Source organism: Poecilia reticulata, linkage group LG16 (genome assembly GCF_000633615.1).
Source record: "Poecilia reticulata strain Guanapo linkage group LG16, Guppy_female_1.0+MT, whole genome shotgun sequence".
Taxonomy (NCBI): Eukaryota; Metazoa; Chordata; class Actinopteri; order Cyprinodontiformes; family Poeciliidae; genus Poecilia; species Poecilia reticulata.
The window spans coordinates 17160623-17172939 of record NC_024346.1 but is presented as its reverse complement, the minus strand read 5'-3'; the positions used below and the strand labels follow the sequence as shown (position 1 = coordinate 17172939).

General features: G+C 40.3%; 1 protein-coding gene across 2 annotated transcripts in view; it reads right to left on the bottom strand.

The window, feature by feature from the left end:
• The window catches only part of itga8 (integrin, alpha 8), a 52855-nt gene that overhangs the window by 38235 nt on the left and 2303 nt on the right, over positions 1-12317 (bottom strand). For both annotated transcript variants that reach the window (XM_008432589.2, XM_008432588.1), the window contains 7 exons: positions 12177-12307; positions 9171-9271; positions 8967-9090; positions 5526-5587; positions 5085-5130; positions 2558-2683; positions 2384-2428 (listed from right to left, as the gene is read on the bottom strand). In XM_008432589.2, coding sequence (XP_008430811.1) covers positions 2384-2428; positions 2558-2683; positions 5085-5130; positions 5526-5587; positions 8967-9090; positions 9171-9271; positions 12177-12307 — 635 coding nt within the window. The remainder of the gene's footprint in view (positions 1-2383; positions 2429-2557; positions 2684-5084; positions 5131-5525; positions 5588-8966; positions 9091-9170; positions 9272-12176; positions 12308-12317) is intronic.

The following is a 12317-nucleotide window of genomic DNA, read 5'->3' as shown; positions in this document are numbered from 1 at the left end:
ACAGACTTCAATGCACAGAAAAAATAATAATAAACTCATTATGCACAAGAAGAACTATACAGTTTTCAAAGGTTTTGCAAATGGAAGACTGAAATATATCACATATATCACTCCCCTCCACTCTGAAACCCTCAAATAAAATCCTGTCCAATCAGCCTACATAGAAACTCTCATTAATCTAAATATAATTATATAATTATAAAATGCCTCTGCCAATCATCTAAAATATAAACAGTAAAGTACAACTGCATACCTGCTGTCCATTTAAACCTGACAGCTTTAAAGGTAACTCTGAAGAAGCAGCAGAGATCTATAACTCAGGTGAAACACAGAGCCCATCACCCTGAACACACCATCCCTACTGTAAAATGTGAAATTGCCAGAATCATGCTGAGAGAATGCTTTACTTCAGCATGGGAGAGGAAAGCTGGTCAGAGATGGTAGGAGGAAGGATTGAGCAGAACACTGACAAAAACAAACCTGTGACAGGCCTTCCACCACAAAAACCTTTTAGAAGCTGCAAACGTGTAATTTCCAGATGTACGAAACTAGTAGACACGTACCCCCAAAAGACTAATTGCAGGGAAAGGTTGCTTCTACATTGTATTTACTCAGGAGGGCAAAGTACAAACGTACCTCCCACTTTTTTTGTTTGTAAAAAAATATTTTCACCATCTGTCTCTCTTCTTCCACTTCAGTTACCTACTTCATGGAAAAACCTAAATAAATAGCACTTCAATTTGTGGTTGCAGAGTGACAGCGTAAAAAAGCTTGAAGGAATCCGAACACTTTTGCAAGGCTCGGTAAAGCCTTTTTACATTTTAGATTGCTAAGAAGTTCAAACTCAGAATGAGATCTCAATAAAAAAAATTAAATGTTCTTTGTTGTTTAAGCTGTAAGATACTAAACGTCTACTTTAAGTATTGGTGCATCTGTGTAACATTTCATCAACATACTAGTTTAGGTTTAAAAAAACAGTTTGCTCTCCTAGAAACTACTTCACACATCCATACCAACATAAAATCCATGTTTGTGTTCTAGCTGGAGCCAAACAAACACAGGAAATCATGTAACTTCTGTGGAATAATGTCTTGGTAAGATTGGAGCCAGATAATGTTTGCTTTTAAGCCAACACTTCCAAACAATAGATTTCCCAGACTGAAACTCATACCTAAAAAACCACGTGTCTCTTCCTGGAGGACTCCTCTGATTGTGCCTCTAAGCACAGAAACGAGACCTCTCTTTTTTTGTTGTTTTTGTGCGTGCCTGCATCTCTTTGCATCCCATATTTCATCACCTCCAGACGAAAGCCAGGATCAGCTCTTGACCTGAAAAGGTTTGTGAAGTCTGTCAGCAATCATCTTAATCAGTCAGAACGGTGGACAGGAAATCCCTTTATCAGGGGTTCCTAAAGTCCTGTCCCTCCTAGGTCATGACCCAGATCGTTTGAGACAACCGCTTGTTACTGCTTCTGAGCAAAGACAGCATCGTCCACTCTTTATCCATCACTGTATTAAGCATTTTATTGTGTAAAATCTTCTCTCACTCATCTCCTCAATTAATGGCAATTCTGGTAGATTTTTTTTTTTTTTTTAAATCGACAAACTTTGTGACATAGACATGCTGTGAAACTTTCTTTTGCAAATAGATGCTTCTCTTTTAACATTTCACAAAATTTAAGCTTACAGAAAGAGAGGGATCTTTTTATTTTTGCACAATCACTCCAGAACATCATGAGTTCTGGCTCATTGCTTATATTCTATCCCATTTAGCTCATTCCACATGTTTTCTCCAGGATTTAGGTTCAGGTCTTGGAAGAAGGTTGATTTATCCTGTCGAAGACGCTGAAGACTGATTTTTTTGTTTATCCATAGATTTTACCTGACATTTCAAAGCATTTACAATGCCATGAACTCAAACAAGGACTCAAAGGTGGTCCCACGATTCATTTTCTGTATTTAATTGTATGAGACACGTTTCCACTTATTTCAAGACAAACACACCAGGAATGTTAGTTATCCAGTTCTCAGCCTAAGTCCAGTTTGCCAGTGGTTACAGCTGAAGTCCCAGAAGAACTTAACACACCCGCACGTGGATTATGTTTGTGATGGTAGGACAGAAAAAGCTTTTTACTGTCATGCATGTAGAACAATCCAGAGTCTATCTGCTGTTATGCTGACTGAGATGTCTCAATACCATCATTGATCTTTAGAGATGATTGCCCTTTCTTTGCTCTCCATACATTGTGGCAAGATAAAATTTGATTTTTAGCCGGTGGAAAGGAGAAACTGTCCACTGTGTTATGTTGAAAAATCATTGATTGCTAATAATTCCTAGAAATTCTGATCAAGTTTTCTCTGCAGTTGGTTACAAGTCTACTCACCTTGTTCTGAGTCTCCTGTAAACTCTCCCACTGCCACAGAGTAACCTGAAGAGATACACAAAGTTAATCTTAAAAAAAATAATGGTTTTGGTATATGATGTTGTTAATTCTTGATAATTAGGCCGGTTATCATTAAGCTTATGATTCATGCACGAGTGCGTTCCTGAGCGTTACCGAGGTAACTGTCGTCATTTGTGTCTTCAGCAGCTCCGGTTTGTTTCTCTCCTGGAACTCGTCTCAGGACCGCCTTTAAAGAGTAGCCATTCAGTATCTCTGCTATCCCCGCTGTCATCACCTGACCTGCACTCACACACACACATAAACACACACAAGCTTGTTGGAGAAAAAAAAAACAAACAGAAAGAAGAGAGAGTCCTTGAGACATCTGCTCATGGACAGCGCTTTTAACCACATGGGAGCTTAGTAGGGGAGCACCGCTGCTAAAGTTTGGCTAGGCTGCCCGCTCCATGTGAGCCATTCCCAGAGTAAAAGTAACACATTCCTGGTAAAGCAAGAGCAGAAAAAACATATACCCCAATGTTTCTCTGGGAAAAAAATAAAATAAAAAGTAAAAAATCACAACTCCTCCACTTCTCTCTGCAGAGAGGATTATAAATGATAGGCGCACACTCAACCAACACCCTTCTTCTGCTGTTCAACAAGAGGTTAAACAAACAAATGATTTTATCTGTGGTCGTCCTCCACCTTCCATAAATCCTCCTTTATGTGCGAGTGAACTGTCGGGAAGGAAAATGTGCCCTCTTAACCCCCCTCCACCCGTTCCTCTCCCACCGTGCTTTGAGTTTATCTCTCAAGCCAACACGTCCAGTCAATATTAAACCTCCCTCAGATTAATGAGACAAACTGTTAACACAGATGCATGAGTCACTGCTGCTGATTTGAGACGTTCTTCATACCTGGCGATAACAAGGTTGTATGTTAAGTCTTATTTTATGATGAATCAGGCCGAAGGCTAAAGATAATCAGTGTATATTAGAGGCCATAAAAATCCAGGCTGAGTGCTTTTATAAACATTTGTAGGAAGTGTTTTAACAGGAGGCAGCCTGCCTTGCTACGCTGCAGACAGAGAGGGAACCATCCATTAAGCTTTTTATGTTGCGTGTGTAATACGGGTCTTGCATGTCGGACCATTCATTATTTAACATCTGGCAACAGCGACAGCATTAATACGACAGCGCATGTAAGAAGTTTACATATACTCACCATCTGTAAAAATACTTCATTGATTTGGGTGATTTTGATAATGCATTTGAATATTTTATTTATCAAGAAGGACATAAATAAAAATATACTTACACCTTTCACAATATATCTGCTTTTTAAAGGATAGATACTAGAGCATGTAGTCTGAATTCACCAAATCATATCAGTTTAGTTTAATGGTAAAGCTACAAAAGGGGGTTTGATAATTTTCACAATGCTCAATTGAAAACTACTACTAAATTTATAAGGTGTATATTCTATACTTCTGTTTAAATCTATGTACCAAAATAACAACACATGCTTTTGATATCATGATTACAGTTGAATTAAGCAGAACAAATAATGTTTCTGTTTGCTGTGATTCCCTAAAACGGTGATGGTTTTACTCATACCATGATGTGATACTTTTTTGTAAATTTCTCCAAACAATATATTCTTATTATTATGCTGCAGTTTTGAGCTCAGAGGCAAAAAATGACACAGATAAAATTGTAAAGAGCTTATAAGCAGCTTATAATCAAGTTTTTATATTCCAATTCAACGTTGTTTGTACTAACACCAGTCCAATACCAGAAAGATAGAGAAAGTACTGTGACCTGCTGCTGTTTTAGAATGTCGTGTAAAATATCCAGTTCATTTAATAACAGAGAATTTTTTTTTATTAATATTAATGTGATAGAGAAAAAAATGCCCAAATTTGGTATCAGTAAGCGAGTTTTAACAACACTGTAAATCAAGCTAGAAAACTGTAAGTCTGGTACATCTCCAGCTCCAAAGAATCAGCAGTACGTTTTGGGATTTGATAACAAAGAACACAGAAAGGAGTGTGTGCGAGTGATCAATAACGGTCTCCATGTTCCTAAGAAACAGGTGCACATCTTTTCTATTTCTGGCTGCCACACACATTCCTAAACACCTTCAAGCACCTGGAGCTGGAGGAGTACAGACACACTCCAACGGCTTCTCTGTCACACTCCAGCTAGACCTATTAAGACACTTTATCCCTCCGCTTTAGTCAACCATGCATGTCTTTTTTCTCATCGGTCTAACTAGCTGAACACTCCCTAACTTCTCATCTTTCTCTCTGAAGAACCATGTATCTGTCACAACCACAGTAAAGCTCGTTTCTAGCTTACTCTCTCTCCTCCTATTTTATTCCCCTTTCTCTGAGGCTTTCCCTAACCACCCTGTGTTACATCTCTGAGCAGAGGGGCAGCTCCTCCACACTCCATTTCACCCCCGATCAGCTCATTACAGCACCTAAACACCCACTTCCTGTTCGACCGCAGCCAGGGAGAGGCATTAAGCAAAGGAGCAAGGGAGGAAAAAGCGAGAAAAAAGGCGGCAGTGAAAGAGAAACCATTTCAAACCTTTTAAAGAAAAGATTCAGTAAGTGCATCAGTGTGCATATTTGGGCTTCACTGCTAGATCTCATACCGATCATTCTCTATCACTTCAACACTGCTGATTTAGTTACCTTGCCAGTAAAAGCTTCCAGGTCCTCCTAGTACAAGCCTTCCCTCCTGCAATGATAAAAAAGTGTCAGTTTGCCATAATTTATGAAGTAATCTGCACATCTTTTTGCAAACAGAGTGTGTGTGTGTGTGTGTGTGTGTGCGTGCGTGTGTGTGTGTGTGCCACACATGTTTTCTGCTGTCATGCCTATTGACATCCTGCAGAGAATGACAGCTTCCTGTACAGGAGGGTATAGTTGGACCATGAGGCAGAGGTCAAGGTTCACACTGATTTTACAGTGAAAGAATGTGTGCATGTTAAGAGGCAGTGGGTCACTTTGGGAGGCAGGGCTTCTCCAGGGGAGAGAGCTGCCTCATCGTCTATAAATCTCTGAAGGACTTCAATTTGATAATCCAGGTCATCGTACCGATGAAAACTTGTGATGCATCCTGCCTGTTTTTACCTTAGTGAAGTCCACACTGAAACCAGCCTGGCAGAATCCCTGTCCCTCTGGGTCTGGATCATCTGAAAGTGACAGAAAACACATGCAAAATGTATGGAAGACTGTTTATCACTAAAGATTTTTTTTTTTTATTGGATTTGATTGCTTTGTATGAGAGGCTGCACAATGGCACAGTTGGTAGAGCTGTTGCCTTGCAGTAAGAAGGTTCTGGGTTCGATTCCCGGTCTTTCTGCATAGAGTTTGCATGTTCTCCCTGTGCACGCGTGGGTTTTCTCCGGGTACTCTGATTTCCTCCCACAGTCCAAAAACATGACTGTCAGGTTAATTGGTCTGTCTAAAATTCTCCCTAGGTGTGCATAGTTGTGTGTCCTGTGTGTCTCTGTGTTGCCCTGCAACAGACTGGCAACCTGCCCAGAGTGACCCCGCCTCTCGCCCGGAACGTTAGCTGGAGATGGGCACCAGCAACCCTCCCGACCGTACTAAGGGACAAGGGTGTAAAGAAAATAGATGGATGCTCTGTATGAACAGCAAATCTAAAGCATACCCAGATTTTAGCAACAAGGTCAGATCAACTCATTTTTAACGTAATACCTGGAAAAGTGTTGATGTCCAGCCCCTTTTAGTTTTTTACCACCAAGTAAAATTTTGTGCAACTGGAGACACCTAATCAGAAAGTGGAGTTCAATAAATGCCATTCACGAGGACCCACGAAGAGTAGACAAGTCACACCATCACCACTGTGGCGCACGGTGGTGGCAGTATCATACCATAGGGAAGACAGCCAGAGATAATAGGGAATTGGATAAATACAGGGATATTCTGGAAGAAGATGCGTTAGAAGCTGAAATAATGTCAGTCTGTAGCTGAGAAAGGATAGTCGACACGTTCTGGCAGCTGAACAGAAAGTTTCTTCAGAGTATTGGCTCAAGAGGTTAAATACACAGGACGCCGTGATTTGATTTTCATTTATAAAACATTTTGAAAACACGCACCTTTCACAATTATGTTACAGTGTGACGGCTTTGTAAAACATCCCAACAAAAACAAGATTGATGTTTGTGGTTTCAGGGTGAGAAAAATGTGGAAAGGATATGATGATTTTTTAAAGGGATTTCACATTTTACCGGCTAGTACAGCATCATTTACCGAAACCACTGCTACAATTTTTACCGCTGGTTCTAAATCTTCTGTGAAGCGAGCAAGTACTGACATAAAAACGTGAAACAAAATCAGTGTAATTGGTAAATCTGCTGGACGTGCTTGGCTTGAATTTTTAGACTGTTTTAGTGTGACACAGGATGTCTCATCCCAACAATAAGAGAAACTTGAATCTCACATAAAAAAAACAAACTAAAACTAATCATCTTTTTGTCTGTTATAAATGATATAATCTAACTGCACATAAACACACCAAAGTTACCGTGTGCATCATAAATTTGTCTTCATTTCCCTGGCAGCCTGAGGTGAAACTTAATGATGCGTGACTATACAAGAGCATTTACAGAGTAAACAATAAGTCAGTTACAGCAGAGGTCTGAGTGGCCGCCAAAATATGTTAATATGAAGGGAAAAAAAAACAGCTGGTGGCAGAAAACGCTGCCTCCAGCACACAATACAGACTCAAGTTGCCCGGTCCTGAAAGCTCTTCAAAATATTCCCCTATGGGAACTGCTGAGTTTACGGTGCAATTACTCATGTCTTGATTAGTCAGCGCAGACATAAATAACGTAAACTGAAATATTTAACACCGAGCCAGTTACCAAAGAGAGAACGTGTGTATAAAAAGTGTGAGCATGATGGAGGGCACACCAAGGGCGAGATTTTTATCTGCTGTTTACTTCGCACCACCTGTTAGCCGTCACTTCGTCAGATCGTGGCATCTTGGCAGTGTGCCGTATTTACTTACAGACGTTAGAAACTCGCATGGAGACGGTGAAAGAGACAGAAAAGGGTTGGATGCATGAAAAGAAGACTTGTAGGTAAGAGGTGGGGGTGCGAGGGGTGCCATAAATCTAATGTACAGTTGTGATGACAGAGGGAAGAGGGCTGAGGAGAGTGAGAGACTGATTAGCTGATGAAGAGATTATTTTTTAGGTTTTCATGGGGGCTTATAAAAGATCGGGCGAGGTGATTTGTTATAGGGGAAGAAGAGACAGAAATTGCCCTCTTGTTTCTGTCTAGTCATGCTGATTTGTTTCTCTTTCAAGTATCTCACATGTACCTCATTAAACTTTGAAAAGAATAAATACAATATGTCTTAGCGATGGTCTCATGAGAGAAAATAATCACCAGTGTGAGCACTGGCTGGGTACAGGCATTAGGTTATGATCGGGTTTCAAAGGTTATGGTCTCTGGACGGCTAGAAATTACTGCCATGCAGTTCCTGTGTCTTAAAATGTCATAGAAGGAAAAGTTCTGGGAATCCTTGTTAATTAATTAATTACTTTTTTTAAATATCAAATGCTTGGCAACCACTAAAAAATATTTAAAAGCCTGTATGTATAAGGATTTTGCGTGATTTTATGTCAACAACAAATACACAGCTATTTAAAACAATTACATCACAAAGAACTAACACCTTGAATCTTAGGAAGATCCAGCCATAACTTTTTATAAGTTTACACTGTTACACTGTAAGTTTACTGTAAAAAAACAGTAGGCAAGATACTAGTGGCATCTGCCAATTGCAAGAACTATCTAACCAACCAGCCAATATCAGTGTCTACAGTTATCAAAAGGTTCCCAACAAACAGAGCAGTTCTCTCCATCAGTAAATGCTCCTGAACTTGAAATATCTCTCTTGCTGTCCAGGAATTTCTTTCTTCACTCTTCACTCCTATTTAAAAGCATGTGCAAAATGACTGCAAACTATCTCATCTTGAAGCTGGGTGTTCCAACAGGACAATTATCTCAAATCTGGGTAAAGAAGGAACACTGGGCAGCATTAAGCTTCTAGAAAAGTCCTGTCCACCTGCTGGAAATTTGTAGACTGTGCCTAAATGTCAGGACCATCTATCAACCAGCCTATTCAAATGAACTCTACCATTTCCAATTTGACGAGTCGTCAATTATTCACCCAGGATTCTGCCAGGACATTGCTGATGGCCACTGGAAACCCGTCGCTGCCAAATATCAGTGGGAGATTATGTGTACATTTAACCTACAATAAATCATAAGCTTCTGCACAATTCTATGTTTTATTCAGTGGAGTTATTTCTGGTCTAATTCTTCACCACTGTTGAAACCATGGTTGAAACGTGTCTCTTTCAGTCATAAAATAATAATTCTGATGTCCGCTGCAAAACAAGCACAGCAAAATACAACGTCGTCGATTTCTGTGGCGATTCGCTTTTTAAAAACCAAGGTTGACTATAATCTAAACACCTAAAAGCGTAGCATGCAGATGAAGGCTTCTGAAGGTGAAACTGCAGATTTACTTACTTGTTCTGCAGGGCGAGTACTCCGCATAAGCGCTGAAGTTCTGGACAGCAACATAGCAGGTTCCCACGGGGTCCTTCTCCCCGTCTCTCTTTACCGTCCGCCAGTGGTAGAGAGGCGCACAGGCCTGCAAAGAGTAAATCTCTGAGTTTCGTTTTATCAACACCTCCAAACTTCAAGAGTTACGTCGACATTGTGTCCGCTCACCACCACTTTTCCTTTGTGCGTCCTGACTGATGCTCCAAACCACTGGTGGGACTTGAACTCTAGAGGTTCTCTGGTGCCGTTTACCTTAATCATTCTGTTATCTGGTAGAAGAAGAGGTAGATGGACAGATGGGAGGATGGAAAAAGGCATAAACACAAAAAACGGCAACAAAACAGAGATTTCAAAGTGCTTGCTGTAAAAGCTGACGTAGACCATGGTAATGCGGTCTGTGATCATTTGTCCTTAATGAGCAAGTGTAAACAGGTCTATAACACAAGCAGCAAAACACCATTTGCCCCCCTGAGACTAACACTTAACAGGATATGGTGGCTCTGTTTTTTCTGTTAAAGCTCTCTCATAAACAAGTAACACTCAAGAAACTCGACTCAGACTGAGACAAGATCACAAGGAGGACGGCTTAGATTCCACGCTGGAAATCTCTATAAAATGTCCCATTTGGTGTATGAGTTTTAGTTGATGAAGATATTTTCCAACACTATTTTTAAAGACCAGCTGGGTCTCATCAGACCCACCAGACCCCTCCTCATTAAGCACTCTGCTCTAGCACATGTGCGCACACACACATACATACAGTGATTTACAGGAATACAGTGGTTTCAGACAAACAGGTGTACAGAGCATGCTTGACTTAACACTATTAGGCTTTTGTCTTCTTTCATCTATTAGTGAGTTCAAGAGAAGTGCTGATTCACGTTGCAAGCTTCTTCCTGAACACATAAGCTCTTCTTATGATAATCGTCAAGATGAATAAGATAAAAATATGAATTTCAATGCACTTCATTGGGATTCTATGGGTGCGTTCACACTGCAGCCTAAAGTGACCCAATTCCGATTTATTTATTTATTTTGGACGTAATGCGACCTGTATCTGATCTTTTCATGGCAATGTGAACAGCACAGGTCGGATTCTTTTTCGAATGTGACCCATATCCGATACGTACCCGATTCAAATGCGACCTAACGTTCAGGCCGCATTCATCCGAACTGAAAATCACTGATTCTCAACAAATCTCACTATTCTGCGTCCTGATACACGCTAGCGGGAAGAAAAACAACAACTATGACAAACTATAATGAGGATTAAGTTGTTAATATGCTGCTCCGGCCGGACAACAACTTCAAATATGTAAGCTAAGCTACACCGTTAGCAACCATGTTTACTTCCGCAAACACTGAGCACTTCTTTTTATGGCGGTCGGCAGAACACTGAGAACGCTGACGCTATTGCGCCCTCTACTGCGCAGGCGGGACACTTTCAGGTCGTTTGCCCGTTCACATTGCAGAACACATGCAGGTCGCATTTACTGGCAGTGTGAACGGCGCGCAAAAAAATCGGAATTGCCAAAAAAAAAATCGAAATTGGATCACATCAGGCTGCAGTGTGAACGCAACCTATGTGAGAGACCAACACACAAAGTGATGCATAACGGAAGTAGAAAGAAATGGACATGGTTTCAACTCTAACTCTAAGTTCAGTTATTTCAAGTGTAGGATTTGTATATCTTTCTTTCAAGAAGATGCTTTCTTTTAGCTAATCTTCCATAAAAGAAGGAAAGAAGTGTGTAAAGTGCACAACCTGTGAATTGTATTCACAGATTCTTCAGTATGGATCTCCGCAGCTCCTCCAGAGTTACCAGGAGCTTGGGGTATTGTTTTTTTTTTAACCGTGTCCATCTCTAAACATGTCCAAGTCTTCATCCCCAACCTGGATGGATGGTTACTTTTCCACTTTTGGCGTACCACAAATTTAGTTTTATATTCTCCCTAACCTAACACCAGCATAACAACCCACACTTTCACTCTCCATCCACCCAAAGCTTATCTCCTTAAAAGTCAAAGATTTCTGTCCCACGTGCTGCGTAGTTTTGCATCTTTTCTTGAATTTGTAAAACATGTGATTTCTCCTTAAAAAGAAATAACCACTGCTTTTATCATTCAGTTCAATCTGCAGCTCTTCTTGCGATCTCAAAAAGCAGGAAGGAGAGGGACAGACTGATGGAGAATCAGAGCGGGACAAGGGGCGTGGAAAGGACACAGGCGTACATTTTCAAGATCTAATAAAAAGCAGACCTCACCCAATCCCCCGGTCTTTCGACTGGGAACCAAATTCCCATGTGCTTACAGTTTAACCCCCTCCCTATCACACCCCCTCTTCTTTCCCTCTAGTTCATGAACACACACTTAACTATTCAGTGCATCAGAGGCATAGATTGGACACTGATGATAATATATTGGATAGCAGTATGAACATGATGCAGCAGACTTGTGGGGTGATTTTGTATTTTTTTGCTTTGTTTTTTTTTTTTTTTTTTTTGCCAGGAGAAATTCATGAGATCCACATATTTTATGTCCATTTTTTCAATGCAGCAACACATGTGATTACTCGTGAAGATTACAAGCAAGCAATCAAAAATATTAAAATGGACCAAACTGATGAGCAGGCCAAATACAAAAGAGTTTATGAAATGCTTTAAAGCTAAGAACCCCCCTCAGTTTCAGAGAAAATAAAAAACATCAATAAACACTTTGCACTTTGGAGGGCTTTTGAATTGCACTAAATATCAAATAAAGAATAGGGACATTTGTGTTGACTCAAAAGTGAGCAATTTCTTTATTTTCTGATAGATTAAAACTAGGCTCTATTCAACCCCCTCACCCCCCACCCCCCACACACACCTTTTTTTTAATCTTTTATATTAAAAATCTTAAAATAGTGGAAAAAATCTAAACCGATCAAAATGTCTGAGAAGTTCAGACCTCAGAGAAAGTTGTAGTCAGTATTGGTCAAGAAAAGCCTCATTGGTGGATTTCTAATGAACACGTCTATCACGAACTGATAGATTTGTCCATTCAGTCTGAATAAACAGTCGCAGTCCCGAGAGAACAGAATTATTCAAAATCTGCCAGTGTTTTTCCTGTTGTGATCCGAAAGAAATAATAATAATTAAAAAAAAAAAAGTTTTGAAAATGCATCAGGTGACTCACTGGAATTATCAAAGGGAATCTGTCTGCAGCTATCGGACTGTCCGGGCCAGGGGCAGTAATAGACGGCTCCAGCCTCCACGATGCCCGGCTGGGAGGTGTTCGCTTTAGGAGCCCCCACCAGCACACTAATCCTGTTGGGCA